This window comes from Taudactylus pleione, unplaced genomic scaffold (assembly GCF_031769625.1).
Source record: "Taudactylus pleione unplaced genomic scaffold, aTauple2 ptg000093l, whole genome shotgun sequence".
In the NCBI taxonomy this organism is placed as follows: Eukaryota; Metazoa; Chordata; class Amphibia; order Anura; family Myobatrachidae; genus Taudactylus; species Taudactylus pleione.
Window position 1 is genome coordinate 23,007,613 of NW_028284495.1, and position 19,218 is coordinate 23,026,830.

At 40.9% G+C, this 19,218-nt stretch overlaps 1 protein-coding gene across 1 annotated transcript in view; it reads right to left on the bottom strand.

Moving 5' to 3' along the window:
- Positions 1–7,727: 7,727 nt before the first annotated feature.
- The window catches only part of TTC39C (tetratricopeptide repeat domain 39C), an 81,405-nt gene continuing 69,914 nt past the window's right edge, over positions 7,728–19,218 (bottom strand). The window contains exons 11-14 of the mRNA XM_088469606.1: positions 17,913–18,010; positions 16,067–16,171; positions 13,160–13,198; positions 7,728–13,046 (exon numbers count right to left, since the gene is read on the bottom strand). Of these exons, the coding sequence (XP_088325732.1) occupies positions 12,957–13,046; positions 13,160–13,198; positions 16,067–16,171; positions 17,913–18,010 (332 nt within the window). The 3' untranslated portion in view covers positions 7,728–12,956. The remainder of the gene's footprint in view (positions 13,047–13,159; positions 13,199–16,066; positions 16,172–17,912; positions 18,011–19,218) is intronic.

Genomic DNA, 19,218 nt, shown 5'->3' on the forward strand with positions numbered 1-19,218 from the left:
TAAGAAACAACCAAGTGACGTGGTCGATGACGCTGCTTTGTTAATTATGCACACCCTTAAAACGCCCGTTTTGACCGTTTGGCACGCCTGCGTTCGGATCTCCACTCCCCGTTTTCAAGCACCTTCCCCTGTTACCACCCACAAACGCCTCATCCTGTCACTCAAATTAGCAGGTACTCGCTATTTTGCGAGCGCTCGATTTCCGACCGCAATGACTGGTTGGCGCATGCGCATTACGACCCATACGCATGCGCAGTTGTGCGAACATCGCTCGGAGTGAACGAGCGGCCGCTTACGTGCGGCTCTGAATCAGGTATTATCCAGTGGAGCATGGGTGAGAGCGAGAAAGCACACAATCCTCTCCTTACTCTAGTGATTGGCCAGAGCACGTCCTGCAGGACCCGGTCTTTTTTTTGTCACCCCATTGTGCGTAACACCAAGGTGTTGTGACACCGTTTTCAGAAGCACTGTTCTATACACTAGTGTAGTTTCACTTGTTCTGTGTGTCTAGCTTATTACAGTTTTTTTATTTACAATTTATTTTAGAACAATCTCTTTTCTCTCTGTATAAGAAGCCAATGTGTGTTACTATGTGTGAAGGCAAATAGGCTATGATGGCATATAAAGTGGTATGTGGAGATTGGAGAAGGATTTTGATGGCGTACAAAGGTACATTTGGATCAGTCAAATGGCAAAGAAGAGGCATATATGTGTTTGACTATTGGATAAGTGGGAAGTACATCCACAAATCTGATGCCATAAATCCATTTTCTGTCTTTATTAGAAAGAATAGAAATAGCCTGAAATTAAACAAATAAATTGGTTGTAAGCCTACTGTGGTTTTGGTCATGCCCCTTAGCCACACCTCCTGTCTAAACATCTGAATCTAAAAAGTTGGTAACGTTAAGTGTACCGCAGTTTGTCAGATTTAAACACATGAAAACGTCCAGTGCCACATTTCCAAATCCACAGCCATCATGTGATTTTTTTTTAAACGTTATGTTACAAGCACACGCATCTTAGGTGAAACATGTTAGAAAAATAATATTGAATAAATTCAATTACAAGCCTGCTATGTAAAATATTAACATGCACTGCCACCCTCACATATCAGCATATGAGTAATACCCCTTTCACATCGCCAAAATAACCCGGGTTATTACCGGTTCGACCGACCTGGTATTTCAACCCAGGTTAAAAGAAGGGGTAAACACGGGTCGGACCCGGGTTATTTGGGCTCTAAATGGTACAGACCCGGGATATTGGACCCGGGTCTGAGAAAATAGTGCTGATTGGCTTTTCCAGTCAGCTGACCAGCCTGCACACAGAGCACATGTCTATGTATTTACATTACTGTTCTCCACTGCACGCTTTGGGCCTGATTCAGACCCAGTCACAAGCGCTGAGCGCTCGCAACCGGGTCAATGTTTGCCCACTGGGTATGCGCACGACTGAGCCAGCTCTGTCGTGCTCATGCGTGAGACCCGGCCAGCGACTGGCGCTCCGTCTTCTAAAAAATTCATAAAAACTGTTAAAATCACATAATTTGAGCCTGTGTTTGTTCCTACAGTATTATTAACCTCAATAACATTCATTTCCAGTAGTTTCCAGTCAATTTTGACCACCTCACAATATTGTTTTCATCTAGTTTAGGCCCATAATTTGCAACAAGATAGCTGGCTAAGTTAAGTGGCAGCAGTGGGCGGCACAAACACGTGACAGTTCAACTTCAAGCATGGCACATAAGGAAATATGTTTTCATAAATCAAGAGGCCTGAGGGAGATGGAGTATGTATGTAGTTGAAGGCAGGGAAAGGAAGGGTTGATTCATAGTAAATTTAAGTTTGGATTCCAAAGCAAATTTATGAAAGAGGGAGGTGGGGAGTCATTTTCAAAGAGTATTTGACATCAGTCCTTGCCCCAGCTGAGCTCTTGTGGTGGTCCAGTATTTATTTTAAATGAAAGGGGCATGCAGGGGATGCTGTCTGTGGCAGCACACAAAATGGAAGTTCTGATCAGGAAGGGGGCAGAGGGATTTTTAAAGTCTGGTACTAAACATCTATTGTCATTGTGCTTCTGGGATTATGGATGGGATGACTGGGAGGGGAGGAGAGAGAACATCTCCAGATACCATCACAAAATAGCCTTTCCATTTGGTGTTAAGTTGCATCTGACCAAATATGGCTGTTATGATCAAAGGAAACCAAGCACACCAGGTTGGTATCTACAAATCAAGGTTGAAAAATGGCATGAGTATTTTGCAAGTATACCTATTTGTGACTTCATTTGGAATAAATACAGTATGAAACTAAAAAAAAAAAAAAAAAAGTGTCAGCAGGGGCACAAAAGCACGGTAGTTTAAAAAAATATAGGACCTCTATTAAACTTTTGCAACACAGCAGTGGTAGACAGGGTGTCAGTTTCATAAACTATAAAATTAAAAATGTCAGGCAGCAATGCCCCAAACAGCAAATAATGCAAAGAAAAGAGGTGCAGGATGGAATTGTCCTTGTGCCCTTCCACCCACCCTTATGTTGTATATAGGACATGCACAGTTTAACAAATCAATCACTTCAGTGACAGGGACTGCCAATTGTGGCTGAAGTGATTGGTTTGTTTGGGCCCCCACAAAACAAGCTACCAACAGGCAGCTGACATTGCTGGCAATGATCTCTCCATGCGCAAACTGGCTTTACAGAGGCAAGATGTTGTCATCATCCGATTCTCCACACTCATCAGTGTGTACATCATCTTCACACAATATTAATTAGTCCCTGCTGGAATCCACCATTGCAGCCTCAGTCATTTTTGGACGTAATTGGCGGTATAGATCTTTCTCGTGAAATTTGTAGTTCATTTTGATGAACATCAACTTTTCCACATTTTGAGGAAGTAGCCTCCTACGCCGATCGCTGACAAGGTTCCTGACGGTGCTGAAAACTAGTTCCGATCATGACTGAGGATATTGTTGATGAGGGTGTTGGTGGTAAAGATGCCAGGTTCTTGGATCTAGCAGAGAGAAGGGGGCTAGCTGACACTGGATTGCTTCTTGTTACTTTTTTCGCCAGTTTCTGAATTTTGCAAACACTTGATGTATGCGTTGTAGATGATGTAACAGGGAGGAGGTTCCTATCTGGTTAGGGTCCCTACCTCCTATTCCACACACAAGAAGTAAATTTTTTTGTTTTATACCTAGGCATGACAATGGGCTTTTCGTTATCATGGGTAACAACTGTTTCCACTGATTTACGCAAACATCCTCAGCATCAACATCCTTATTGGCGTCCGCTACACAAATATGCTCATCCTGGTGCACTTCCACAGATGCATCCTCGATTTCTATGTCAGCATGTTGACTTCTGCTGCTCATCCCTACATTTGGATGCACAAGTGGTGGAAGGAGGCACCTCTTTGAGTACAGTTTTGGAAATGTCAGGCTCACACATGGCACCCGCCGACACACTTAAGACTCTCCTCAGAGATTTTATGACATTTCTGAGCGCACAGTTGGTTCCTATGCCTTAACGATTTTTTTTTTTTTTTTTTTTTTTTAAACATCGACAACAGCGGTTCCCAACCACGGTCCTCAAGGCACACTAACAGTCCAGGTTTTAGGGATAGCCAAACTTGAGCACAAGTGACAATTAGTACCTCAGTTATTTTGATTTAACAATCTATGCACTATCATGGATCTAACTAAAACCAGAACTGTTAAGTGTGCCTTGAGGACTGTGGTTGGGAACCGCTGTTGTAGACGTTTAAAAAAAAAAAATTAAAATCGTTAAGGTTTGTTTTTACACTGGACTCATTGGAAGCAAAGGCTTGATGGTCCTGGAGGTTCCTAAGCGCTGGGATGAAAAGCTCTGTATTTGAAGGTGGTGAACAGACTGTTAACTGCAGATGGGAGTAATACTCCCCAAGGAGGGATATTGAAGGTGTTGGACAAACAGGTTGAGAGAACTAACAGAAGTTATTTACTGCTGAGCGCCATTATTGGAGCATATCAAAGTATATATTAAAAGGAACCATCGATCAAGTAACAAAGAATATACTTTATTCATTATTTTTTTTTATTTATGAGCAGCTATATGAATGACACTCATCTAGTTTTCAAGACTGTATTTAAAGTGGAGTTACTGGTGATGACTCTACAGTTAAATTGGTGCTGGCGACTCATCAGAGTGCAAATTGGACCCTATTGATTTGTTGTAAGTATATACTTCCACCACTAGGGATGACTAGAGCAGCTACTGCCCCAGTTATGCATTCCATTACTGCATATAGGGATGTCACACTGCTGGAGCTGTGCTAGCAATGTATTCTATTGCTCTGTGTTATAACCCAGCTGCCAAGGACAAGTCACAGACGCAGTGATGTATGACAGGACTTAGTGACATTTCTTCAGGGCCACTCAGGAAACTGAGACATATGAGTTTTGCAAATGAGATGACGCATATACTGTACGTTGGAATAAACACAGGACACAAACCTAGATCTAGTTCCTTTTATTTTCTTTGAGGAAATATAAAAGTGAAGTTCTTTGTTAACATTACACCACAGTATGTTGTTCTGGGTGACATCTAAAGTCCTATCTACCACTAATTGAAAAGAATGAAAACAAAACATACCCGGTTATGGACAACCAATATGTATTTTAACCTGCACAGTCCATACTGTATCCCTTTATTGCTATTAGACTATGCCTCCGAGTATGTAACAGCTATATTTTATTATTTAACAACATGGTGTAATATGCAGAAAGATACTGTAACCCTTAGCAACCAGACAATTGCTTACCTTTCTTACTGTACTATAAGTGAACGGGGGAGATTGAATCGTCCGTGATGCCTCTGGCAGTGTCATGACGTCATTCCCTAGAGATTTCTCTTGGCTAATCTTACCTCGCACCCAATAGTGAGGCGCAGCAAATTGATTGAAGATTCCTTACTGTAATGAGCAGTAACGTTCACAGCTGGACATTGGAGAATTGGAATCACCCCCAATGAATCTGAGCTGTTGCTACGGGTTACAGCATATCTGCACATTGGGCCATTTTATTGAATACAACACTCAGATTGCTCTCATCACAGGCACAATCTAATGGGGACAGTATCCCTCACGTGTAGCATCATGTGCCAGACCTATCGGTAATGACATAAATATGAATTAAAGCTGTCAGATGTCACTTATGTTAATGCTTCATTTAATACATGGATATTTTGGTCAGGATACAATAAAGACAGGTTTGGTATAATGAATGGAGAGGGGTCTAAGGCTATGCCACAAGTTTTAAATGATGCAGAAAAAAATGTTTTTACAATTCTCAACAATTTTGAATTTTTTTTATTAAAGAGCCTGTACGAGAATTTCATCTTCATATAGAACTGATAGATATGAGCACATTTGTTACCATGTGCTGATTTAATAGAAATTAATGAATTAATAAAGTGTTTAATTAAAACAATTAAAGGTTAATTTAATTCAGCACGATGTATGGCTGCACAATTATTAGTCATATACAGTACCCTGACCATTACAAGTTTTCCTGCGCACCTCTATGGGGTGAGCATATTGAATAATTGCTGGCTGCGATGTGCCGATCCTGCTAATTTGAATCACCTCCCCTTTAAAGGAAAAGGAATGAATGAACACCAAGAATAATGAGGCTTCACTAGGCATCATTTTGTTCTCACAAAATTAGGTAACAGTACATTGTACTATACTGTACCGTACATTAGGGGGGCTATTCATCATGTCATAATTAACAATGGCAATTATGTTTTGAACTCTGAAGAGCTGCTCTTTCTGCGGAGTAAAATTTTTGGTAATGAGAGACATTTCTCCTGTTCCTCCAGTTTTTGTAGGCTCTTCCCAGCCTATCTTCAAACTGTGCATGCACAGCATGAGGGCAGGCTGCGTGGAGTCTCTGAAGACCGGAGCAGCAGGAAAATAGTGTTCCATCAGAGAGAACACAGATGGGACAGAGGGACTTGGCTGGAGCGCTGAGGACGTGCAGACAACCACCACCGGAGAGATGCAAGACCCTTGGCATGAAGACTCCTCTCATGCAGCAGTGAATGCAGTGGAGCAGGGACAGGGGTGGAGCACAGAGAGAGGGATCTGAAAAGGTCCCTCTGCTGTACAAGCTGCTGTGTAAGCGGCGGCTTGTGAACACATTTGGTGGCTGTATGCCATCTCAGGATGATATACAGTTACATTACCATACTAAAGTATGGGGACAGTGGAAATGATCCGAGGACAATTGTACCCAGGCGATATCTGTGATATCTCCTGCGTTAACACAGTTAATGAATGGTCATGAAATTTAAATACTTTTGTAGAAATTAAGATATGAATAGAGCCCTAGGTCACATCCCTGCTGACCATAAAAAATGTTTTTATTATGGGCATGTGCAAGCAAAAAAAATAAAGTCGTCTAAGGATTGAAAAGGTCTTTAAGTCACAAAGACCAGTTACATACTCTTGTATTGCTCCACTGCATCTGTACATTTCTATTGCAGGTTATACAGTCAGGTGCATAAATATTGGGACATTGACAGAATTTTCATATTTTGGCCTCTATTCATTCACCACCACAATGGCTTTGAAATTAAACAAACAAGATGTGCTTTAACTGCAGACTTTCAGATTTAATTTGAGGGTAATTACATCCAAATCAGGTGAACGGTGTAGGAATTACAACAGTTTCTATATGTGCCTCCCACTTTTTAAGGGGCCAAAAGTAATGGGACTATCAACCCAAAAGCTATTTCATGGACAGGTGTGGGCTATTCCCTCGTTATTTCATTATCAATTAAGCAGGTAAAAGGTCTGGAGTTGATTCTAGGTGTGACATTTGCATTTGGAATCAGTTGCTGTCGACTCTCAATATGAGATCCAAAGAGCTGTCACTATCAGTGAAGCAAGCCATCATTAGGCTGAAAAATCAAAACAAACCCATCAGAGAGATAGCAAAAACATTAGGTGTGGCCAAATCAACTGTTTGGAATATTCTTAAAAAGAAAGAACGCACCGGAGAGCTCAGCAACACCAAAAGAGCCGGAAGACCACGGAAAACAACTGGTTCCCTTGTATTTATTGATGATGTGACTGCTGACAAAAGTAGCAGAATTAATTCTGAAGTGTTTCGGGCAATATTATATGCTCATATTCAGTCAAATGCTTCAGAACTCATTGGACGGTGCTTCACAGTGCAGATGGACAATGACCCGAAGCATACTGCAAAAGCAACCAAAGTGTTTTTTAAGGCTAAAAAGTGGAATGTTATGCAATGGCCAAGTCAATCCCCTGACCTGAAGCCGATTGAGCATGCATTTCACTTGATGAAGACAAAACTGAAGGGAAAATGCCCCAAGAACAAGCAGGAACTGAAGACATTTGCAGTAGAGGCCTGGCAGAGCATCACCAGGGATGAAACCCAGCGTCTGGTGATACCTATGTGTTCCAGACTTCAGGCTGTAATTGTCTGCAAAGGATTTGCAACAAAGTATTAAAAAGTGAACGTTAGATTTAGGAATGTCTAGTTTGTCCCATTACTTTTGGCCCCTTAAAAAGTGGGAGGCACATATAGAAACCGTTGTAATTCCTACACCGTTCACCTGATTTGGATGTAATTACCCTCAATTACCCTCAAAAAAGTCTGAAAGTCTGCAGTTAAAGCACATCTTGTTTGTTTCATTTCAAAGCCATTGTGGTGGTGAATAGAGGCCAAAATATGAAAATTCTGTAAATGTCCCAATATTTATGCACCTGACTGTATGTGATATCATGTCTAAACGTTGTAAATGTATCATATTTACCATATTCTGCCAGAGAATACAGCAGAAAACTATTAATAGACAACTAAGCAAACAGCTTTGCCTTATAGTGGAGATGGGGGCAGATAAGTCTTCAGCTGGATCGGGCCGACATATTGTCCATGTTGGCAAGTGTGTATGCGCTATGATCGACCATGAGCTCTCCTGCTGGGTCGTTCATCCCATTGACAGTTCGAGCCTACATGCTGCTCCATCTGTCAATTTGATGAACGACCCCATGCTTGTGGAGGCGGATAGTAAACGACATATCATGCAGTTGTTTAGCAGTGGCAAACAACCGTATGTCGTTCATCACATCGTGCGTTGGCCAGATACACACATCGCCTAGTGTGTACCTGCCATTACTGTAAGTTTGCCAAGGTCATTACAGGTCATATTACAATATTGTACAGCGTGTTTCCCAGCTATTATTCAGCAAGACTATGACAATATTATAATGTTGATGCCAGCAATATGCATGCGATAGGAGTAAGGTTATGACATATAGAGAAAATTGGCATTATTAGTATGCTGTATACACACCTCTCTTTGTGCTCATTACGTTATGCTGACAAATTGCTGTTAGAAACTTTCAATTTCCTGTTTAAAACTACCCCATAATAAATGTTATTCCTATCCCAAGGTGTGAAGACGCCCATTTCTATCACTGCATAATATGGTAAAACAGATTACCAATACAGAGGAAGTAGCTGATACTTCTGTAGTTATGAATGATCTTGCACTATGGGCCCTACTCATGAAGAGAAAAATTTCCATAGTGATAATTAACGATTGAACTCGCTACGAGTCAATCCTAGTACTGGAGGCATTTATCATTTATTATGCCTCCAATACTTAAGTATCACTTCCGAAAAGTTGCTCCTTTTGCTGAGACAGCTTTTCAGAAAAAGGACATTTTTCTCATGCTGCCTTCAGCCTTTGCAGCTGCACATGGACAGCTTAAAGACAGGCTGTGAAGAGACAGGAGAGAAGCAGTGATATCTCCTGCATTACATTAATGATGAATGGCAATCACACTACTTTTGTAGAACTTAAGTGATGATGAATAGGCCCCTATATCCATTATTATTGCATCATTGGACAAGCTACACCTAGTTATATGCATAATCTATGGCCCTCTGACTTACCCAACCAATACCTCGATAGAATCTACAATAAACATAAATAAATCATTTCATCCTTTTCTATTCAATGAGCGTCTTCATCCTTCCTCCAGAAAGTTTCAGAATACTGTATACTTATCAGCGGTCAGGTCTGCCAGTGATGCCCACCGGAGAATGCGGGATCACACCTGACGTGTCTGTAACAACCAGTTAGGTAACTGTGGCATTATGTAAAATTACATGAAGTGAATTAAATCCTTATAAAAAGCTGTTTAGTTGTAGCATCATATCAAGTTTCTTAACCACTTAACTGGCATATATTTTTCCAAAAATGTTGCCAATTTTTTTTTTTTTAATTATCAAATAATGTGAATAATCGCTATTTAAACCCAATTCATTATGGACAGCCCATGACTGCTGGCTGGTGGGGTTGGGATAGCAGGGGAAGGTGGGGCTGCTACAGTGCAGAGAGCCCAGGCTGGATCGCCTCTTGCAGCCGCCCCCCAGCAGTGCCTGTCGCCAGGAGAGAGAAGGGAATAAATAATAAATTTAAAAAAATATGTTCCAAGCTTAATTATATAAAAAAAAAAAACAACCCACTATTTCTGCGCAGTTAAAAAAAACCAACCAGTTAAGACACCAATTCTAAAGGGAATCATATTGCTTGTAGAAATGGTATACCAAATAAACATACAGTCTAATAATACAAAACGGTTTGATCAGGGAAGATCACATTTTACCCTGTCCCAAAACATCTGGCCTGCATGATGTTGGGACATAAAAGAGAAATCACCTATGTTCTATGAAAAAGTCAAGAAAACTTAACATTAAAAAAGAAACCTGCAGCAATCATATTTCTAAAACGGATTGTATAGTATGTTTTGATTGCAAAAAAATATAATTATTTAAGCATACATATGTCTTTTTAATATCCATAATATTGTTATTGATCTTTTGAAATTGCGTTAATTATATTTTTGTTATATGAAGTTCACGGATTTTCTGTGGGAAGTGGGGATAGAAACAGGATGCAGTTAGCAACTGGAGGGGACGGGCTGGCCTATTTGTATCATTAGGCCCTGACCACTTGCAGCATAATGCTGTGAACAGCGGTCTATGAAGAGGGGGGTTGGGGCAAAATGATGCAATTATCATAGATTCACCTAATTTTGGACCAATCTCCTGCCATGAACCGCGATTCCTGGCATTATTCTCCCCATCCTGTCCACTTCACTAGGAAGTGAGCAGGATTTGGGAAGTCCACCCACTTTTCCAGGAGTCCAGGGGATTCCCAGACCATTCAGGAGTCTCTTTGAGGTTCCAGGAGAGTATGTAAGTATGAAAAGGAGGTGGGGAGGATTCAGGGGACTGAAGATAAAGAAGAGAGGGAGGGTGGAGGGGTATTCTTTGTGTCACATAAATTGCATGAGCTAGTACTAATTAATTGACATATAAGAATCTACAGTATGAATCTTGAGGGCTAGAATGAGGTCTAGCACTTGTAAAGAGCTAGCCACAATCCCTAGAGCGGCACCAACTATCATTCTCATAAAGGGGCATCAGTAGTTATCATTCGCCCAGGACACTAAAATCTGCTATTTACTTCAGGCTGCTTCTGTCCCATGTGATCGCCTGCATAAAAAGTGAATACTGACATGATTCACTGAATTTCTACAGAGGTTCTCCATTGCAGAGAAACCACCATGTAGGTATGAAAAGCCTCAAGCATACAGGATATACATACAACTATCCTCTGTGTGCTACAAGTCGCATTACACAACGCGTGAGTGCAGAGTGACTCAGTAGCGCTACCAAGTTGCGCTAGAGGACGACAAATAATGGGGCAGCCAAAAGGCTTGTTTGAGTGGACCCCATAAAAATAACTAATAATTTGTACTATGCCGTCAGTATCACTATGAGTACTGTACACTGAAGACATAGGAAGCATGAAAAGGAGACGAGGAGGATGGTTTATACTGGGACACATGAATATGTGGAATTTAGGTAATCTAGTTCTTAGGCAGGTCCCCAATGTAATCATTCATCCTCTGTACATAGCAAACACTAGGCTTGGACTATCCCCCTGGGCCAAAGGATGCCGGCCAGTCCCTGGAGAAGGGTGTTTCCACATCTCAAGATGCAGACGTATATCAGTAAGACTACTATAGTATGTAAATGAAAAGTAAATCATAGTACATATTAGTAAAAGGAACTATTTCAGCATATTTACCATTAAATTATTATGAGACCCAGAAAACCAAGTTTTCAAATAAATACTTTTTTTTTTATAAATATATTCACTAAAACTACTAATATTTGAAATAAAAGTACAATTAAAACAAAATAAATCAACACCCCTTCCACCAACCTTACCATTCTCTTTCGCCCCCAAAAATTAAATAAATAAACTCACAAAGCACACTACGAATGTATAATAAAACAAATAATGTGGTGTGCACTACAAAATGACAAGAATGGAAGTTATCCCTGAATTAGAACAAAACAATATTTTCAAGTATGTACTGTACAAGAGCAAAAGTGCTACAGTTCTTTACTGTATTGCCTTTTACTGCCCTTTAGGGCTGGTCTATTTTAATCTCTATTTAAGTGTGATGAGGGCACTGTTACACATATCCTGAGGAACCCAAACAGTGTGTCGCATCATTATTCACGAAGATCCATGTATGTCTACTAGAACAATTTTGGTGTAGTCAGTGACTAATCCTAGACAAAAGGTGACCTCCTCCCCCCCCGGCGCACGAATAATATTAACAGGATGTTCTGTGAAATTTTGCTGAGGAATGTTGGGGTTCCGCTACTTTCCTCCATACAGTAGCTAAATAACAGCTATAGGAGAAAGGTCACATCCTATCCCATTCTAGGTTATCAGAACAATGTACAATGGTCTGCTATAAAATGTGGTAGGCAGAATGCGGCACAGACATATTATGTGTTGCGAGGAAACCATTGTGTACATCACTTGTGTGCTTTTCTTACGCCTAGTCGCACTAATACGGACTACAATCAAATGGCAATTTAAAGCGGCAGTCCAACTTACTGACCTAATGAGATGCTCATGTGAACATACAACAATACTATTATATCACATGTAGAAATGATCTAAAGTACAGACCATGTACACTCATTGGGGGAGATTCAATAAGCTGCAGGTCTGCCTCGGAACCTCACAAAATAACCTAACAGCAGGATAATCTTACACATTTTTGCATGTACCCCATAGACGTGAAAGTGAGAAGAAGAGAGAAGGTGGTCCGTGTTCACTCATCATCTGGGGCACAGTCCTCTCTCTTTCCGGCAGAGTCTACTGGGCATGTGCAGGACACCGGGAAAATGGCACGGAAGCCATTTTCCTGACGATTTCCCTACTGTGCATGCGCAGAACACCGGGAAAATGGCCGCGGCGGCCATTTTCCAGGTGTTTTGTGTAGCGCCTCTCCGGCCGATGTGGGACTTCGGAGAGGTAAGTATTAGAAAGTATGGGTGCAGAGTGTGCTGTGAGGGCTCATAGGGACCTATGTGCACCGCACAGCCTGCGCCCATTATAGACACGCCCCTGAGCATAACTGAATCTCCCCCTTTATGTTATTCATATGGTGTAAGAAGTCCTGAAAGCAGAAGGGCGACAAGACAAATGACATTGCAGATGTAAGCAGGACTGCTGCTCCTGCGTTGATTGACACAAGGGCTAAAATGAACATGCTATACAGGTCACTACCACAGGTCTGAGGAGCATTTTTTGTCGTAGCAAAGTCTTTTGCTTATGTAGTGTGTTATTTAGATCATGTTTCAGGTTCCCAGATTTCTGTTTAAAAAAAGAACTGATTTCTTCTTGAGTCCAACTGTGCCGCTACTGTGAATAGTCTCATGCCTCTGGCACAGGCGGTCTTCAGATACACCTACACCCGTCCCATCCACGATCAGCCGTTTTGATCCCCTGCGACGCGCTGAAGCGCAGAAAGCTGTGTGGGAAACCAGAGTCATGTCCTTCTCGCTGTCACTTAGGGACCACCTCCCTAAGAGAAGCTAAGGCGGCGTGGATTCGTACGTGTAATCGGTTCTCAAAGTCGTAGCCCGTGTACTCCTCCTTCAGCAGTCACAGGGAAAAAAAACAGAAAACAGAGACGCTTAGCCTGAGAAATGAACCAGTAAATATATTATTCAATGCAATTAATACAGATTACACAAACTAAATTTTACCTTTGCTTGAAACAATAATGCTTTTCCCTTTGCAACAGTCTGTAAAAGCAAAAAAATGAATTGTGATCATCAGCATATTGGACAGCACAGATTATACAGGTTAAAGAGGAACAGTTCATGGACAGCAAGGTACGAAAGGTGGGACACGATTGGTCAGATTTATCATCCAACCGAGAGAAGCATTACCTCATACAACTCCTTTCAGTTATCAAAGACCCAGCAATCACTGGCTTCTGCTTAGCATACCTTAACTCTATACACCAGGCACTGAATGAAGGATGCAATGCTCCACCTGATTGGCCAAACTGACTATGGAATGAACAGCACCTTTCCATCCTGTAATCTGCTGTTGTGGAGTGATGGGAGGATGGAATTGTGAAAAATCCATAAGGACATCACTTTTAAACTTCAAGAATGTAAGCTCTTGCGAGCAGGGCCCTCTACCCTCTTGTGCTTCTCCTTACTTTATGTTCATCTACTTCTTACTCACCACTAGGACACCTAACACTTGGTGCCTATGCTTTGTTGCTAATTGGGTGTTATGGCCACCTATGTATCAATGATTATTATCCATGTTCTTGTCCTTCATTGTATTGTATTTTACTGTAAGTCACTTTTTGGTTATGTACCTTGTAAGGCGCTGCGGAACATTTGAGGCGCCATATAAACGATAATAATAATAAAAGTGCAATCCTTCTGTGTTCAGGTGCTTCATGTGTTATGCGGCACAGGTATCCCAGCCTCGATTCTTACACCTGGGTTCTGTTGCCTTGGAGCTATTAATGAAGATGCCCTAGATAAGAGTAGTTTGCAGTATGCAGTGAATTTATGTACTTTAACCAAAGTCTGCATTGCCAGACTTTGGATGGCCCTAGAGAGTCCCAAATTTCAGGCTTGGGTCTCGTTGGTCAATACAACGATACAACATGAGTGTTATTTGTATATTGTCCGTAAAGCAGAATCTAACTTTGACCTTATTTGGTCTAAGTGGCTCTCCTCAAAGTATCCTTCATCTCAACAACCTGATTGACGATTTCACACATGTTGATTGTTGATCCTGTATAATTATCCTTACATTCATGTTGGTACGTTTTATTTTAAATTATTATTAGACTTTTTTTTCATTTTATTTGTTTATTGGTTTAGATCTCCTCTCCTCTCAGATTGTCATAGTATTAGGTGATGTATATGTGAGTATTAGGTGATGTATATGTGACTGTATTTATGTTTTTCTTTTTATCCTGTGCTGCAATCTCCTACTGCTATTACTTATCTTTGATTCGATTGTTTTTTATGTTAATATTCTATGTATTGTAACAATTTATGTTTTCTAAGTGAAGCTATTTGGCATAAACCATTGTATTGTTTGTTTTTTATTTGATTGTTTGTATTTTGTTGGAAAATAATAAAAAGACTACTCAACTGAAAAAACCGTCAATTTATATGACAGGCTATCTGGGGCCCTGCAGAGCTAATCTGCACCCCAACGGTGTAAAGCTTTCCTAGGCACTACACACAATATACATTATTTTATTTATAGTTTCTGGACTGGCACTATATAGCTGCAATTCAGGGCCATCTCCATTATAATAAAAGGCAGGATGCAACCAGTATTTTATTTGACAGACACATCCCATGTGGTTCCCAGAAGCCAGTGATGACCAACGCACTCCATGTAACGCAGGCCACATAGACATGAAATATAAATTATCAATATGTCCAGAGACGGAAAACAGTAACTGTCAAGCTATCTATAATACCCACTCATTCAAGTCACCTCAGGTCTCATTTCCATACGCTTATAATATCTTCAGTTACTGCTGTCATTCCTTTACTAGCCCTAAATCAGCATGAGTGGTACAAGATAGACTCACAGGGGTCGATTCAATTGTTGCGATAATTAATGAGCGCCCAGCTGTGCAATTTAATTGTTCTGGGCGCACAATAATTATCGCCCTCAGCACGCCCTATTAGACCGGATTTAATGGCAAAACCCATCTAAAGTCCTAGTTAGGGCGCCCTAACCATGGGTTTCTTGCACATTTTTGCCCGCACCTACCTGATGGAGCAACAATTGAATTGCTCCATCTAGTGTCTTAAAAAATAGCCAGAAAACAATTGAATCGCCCCCACAGAGCCAAATACAAACTCTGAATTTCCTTGGTTGTTTTTATCAAAGAAAACCCCAAAGCTATTGCTCGTGTGACCCATCTGGACTGGCAGCATACAGTCCCTTCTTGTGCAATAACTAAAATAATAAAAACAGTAAGGTGCCCGTCAAAGCTTTATGACTGAGGTTATAGACCCACTCATGACGATCTGCTTAAAAATCCAACACTACTTTATGCCATACAGTCGAACCCACGTTTAAATTTTTCATGGTATATTGAAAATCCAATGTAAAATCCAGGCACTCATAAAATAAGTGAAACTACTATGGCAGTGCTAATACAGGGTACAGGTCATGTCTGTGGTTGAAGAGATAGAGAAAAATGATGATCATAAAACAACAGTAAACACAGGTAAAGTGTACAATCTGGAAATGTATAATAAATAAATATGCAGTCAGACGATTAGGACCATGGCCAATGGTACCATTGGGTTAAGGCTCCTCCGTCCCCCTGGGTCCCACAGCATTTACATGGGCTGCTATAGTTTTTAGGAACATGCTAAACATCTGTATTTATTAAGGGAAATACAATATTGAAATATATCCACATTATCATCCCTTTTCAGAATATGTACTTAGACACTTCTGCAGATATGGATAGCATTTAAGAAATGAATATTGCACCTTATATACACTACATAAAGTATAGATTGTGCCCACTTTACCCACTACTGAATTTAAAATATAATATTTTAGCTGCAATGTGTACTGTACAAGTGTAAAATGTCTTTTTGTACCTCTGGATTGTCCAGCAACAGGCAGCCCAGTTCATAACAAGCGTACGGCTGGATGTAGAGGTTCTGTTGTCGCCCCTGTTCATCTTTCACAGCGCGTTGGAAGAACTGAAAGTGAGCAAGTTGTATTTCAGGCCAAGCAGACACAGATGCAATGTATCACTCAACTGATCATATAAAGGAGTAGCAAGCCTTTCCTAATGATTCATTCTGGTACATAAACCTATATAAGGGAATGTAATAGGGTACAAGTTTTTAGTGCAGATTCTCTGGGTGAATTTTTGCAGCAAAATTTAAATAGGTGATTTTACTGTAAAGGGCCCCATCCATCAGGTGGGCATTTTCACGATCCTACTGGAACTGCTGATCTGACAGTCGGAAACGCAGATCAGCAGCTATCGATGATCACCAATCGGTTGAAGAATCGGGGAAATTCTTCATGTTAAAAATCCCTGATTTATCATTCCCGATCATATTTTGGTCGGGATCGGCAAATCAGGGAAATCCAACATGTTGGAACATCTGGGGATCAGGGAATTACGACAAACAGTCGCTGATGTATGGTGCCCGTTAGTCTCCTCTCCCTAATCCCTGTTTAGGTAGCTATTCTCTAAACCAGTATTTCCCAACCTACCGGGTCAGCGACATTCACACTGCATCAGTGTGCAGTTGAATTCTTATGCCAGCGCTTGGAGAAGACATCTCCAAGCGCCGGGAAATCTGGATCTCCCCATGCTGTAAACGGAACCTGGGTTGCCCCTTAACCGGGTCCAACCCTGGTCGTTACCTGGTTGGTTTCCCGGGATACTGGACCCAGGTTATATTTTTTGGGACCATTTTCCACTGAGCTTCAATCTGGGTAGACCCGGCAACAAACCGGGTTATTGCAGCAGTGGAAAAGGGGTATAACAGTCCAGGTTTTAGTGATGTCCATGCTTGAGCACAGATGGTTAAATAAAAATAACTGAGGCACTAATTAAAGACACCTGTGCTCAAGTACAGCTATCCTTAAAACCTGGACGGTTTGTGTGCATTGGGGAAGGGGCGTATTAACGGAGGAGGGGGCCCGTGTGCAGTCTCCGTCCTGGGACCCCTCCCGTCCACCCGGCTTCTGGCACCGCGCTGAGAGCAGCAGACTCTGGGCACTAGAGTGCTCTGCTAGAGTCTATTGCGCATACACAGGTCACCAGATCTCCTCACTGCATCTGCGCAAAACGCTGAGCAAATGGTCATTTTTCAAGCAATTTGTAGAGCAATGATACCGCAGACGCATGACTCCAGAGAGGTATTTAATAAATGGGAGCAGGGTGTGCGGTGTGGGCCCCCCTGGACCCAGGGGCCCGTGTGCACTGCACACTCTGCCCCCATTATAGATACGCCCCTGCCTTGAGGACCCTGGTTAGGAACCCCTGCTCTAAACTCTTATGTTTCCATAATACCTGCCTATAACCTTTATGTCCTTTGAAGCCATTTATATTGGCTGGGCTGGATAACTATATTCTGTACATGTTTTTGGTTGGGGAAATCTACAGATGCATGTGCTATAATAATTCATATCTTTTACTATTATATAATATTTGGGCTTTCCAGCTTTTCTTAAAAAATAATAGTAATAAAAAAAAATAATGCATCAACTTTTAAAATCACCCAAAATTGTTCATTGTGCAGGCGGCATATGCACACTTGTGGCTATCAATTGAATTGTTGACAAATATTGTTTCCCTGCACTTTTTGTTTGTTTGTTTACAGGACAGTTTTATTTTTATTTTATGTTAAATTTGTTTTAGGTAACATTAACGTTAGAAGAATGGCATAACTATGCTACAAGATGCAATAATTGGTTACTCACCTGAACAGCATCTTCAGCATTTCCCAGACATTTATGGATAGCACCAAGGAGCAAATTCCTTAATCCAACGACAGATGGATCCACAACTTCATGACAAGCTTCATCCATACACAAATATATAAAACACAACAAGACAAGTTACTCTCCCCACTAATACTGTTCTGAGAAGTGGCTGTGTTGCCTAAAGGTTAATAGCATTATAGCCATACAAATACCCTAAAGGAATATAAACCACCCAATAAATAAATGTTACATTTTAATAGTAAGAGTACTCAAGAAAACCATGTCTAAATGTAAAATTAAACAGCAAACAAATTATACTACTAAGACATTAGTTGTTCATGTACAAGCCCCTTTTACCAACAATAAATAAAATAAGAAAGATAGTGGATTATTTCAATGCAATGTTTTTACCACAATGCTTTCGTCTGTGTACTACTTTTACAGCAGTAATGATCTCACTGCCATTTTGATGATTGGGTTACAGTTATTCTAAATTATCTAGCTAGGCAGCACCATGTGATCGTAAGTATGCTTACTTCTGTTTAGCCTGCAATTTGCGGGCATTGGCACAATTTCTGCAAAGGTAGCTGCTAGATTTAAATTGGCATTGTAGTGAGGCTGCACCTACTGCACCCCAGGACTGACTGGAAATCAGATGGGGGGACATTACTAAGTGATAAATAACTTGCTGTACTCCATTTTAATGATAACTTCTGCTAAAATATTACAATGGATTTTATTTGCTAATAACAGAACACCAAATACAGTGGTTCCAAACCTTTCATGTTGTGACATACCTGCTGACATAACAGCCTGCAATCTATTTTCTTTGTGGCACACCAGCTGTGCTGCTTTAACACTTACATGGGCCAAGGCAAATATTACTTTAGTAATATTGAGTCAGGTTCACCATTAGGGTCCCCAGGCTGCCATGGCGCACAGTTTGGGAACCACTGGTCTACAGCATGACATTGCATTTGTTTTTTCAAAGGTAAACAAAGATCTCTAAGGGCAACCTTGGTCACATAATATTAAAGAGAAAACCCTTTAATAGAAACCACTAACTTTTTTGTTAATCTTTCCCTATTACAGTTAAAATTCTTGACACACACTAGTCTACAGAAACACTGGTATGCAATACATCCTACTGGTAACAAGCGGTTTTTGGATCCCAGAACATCCTGGCACTTAGGATCTCAGAATGATGAAACACTAACCCTTGGGGTCCTAGAACAATGGTATACAGGTACTTGGGGTCCTAGAATACTGGTATACAGGTACTTGGGGTTACAGAATAATGGTA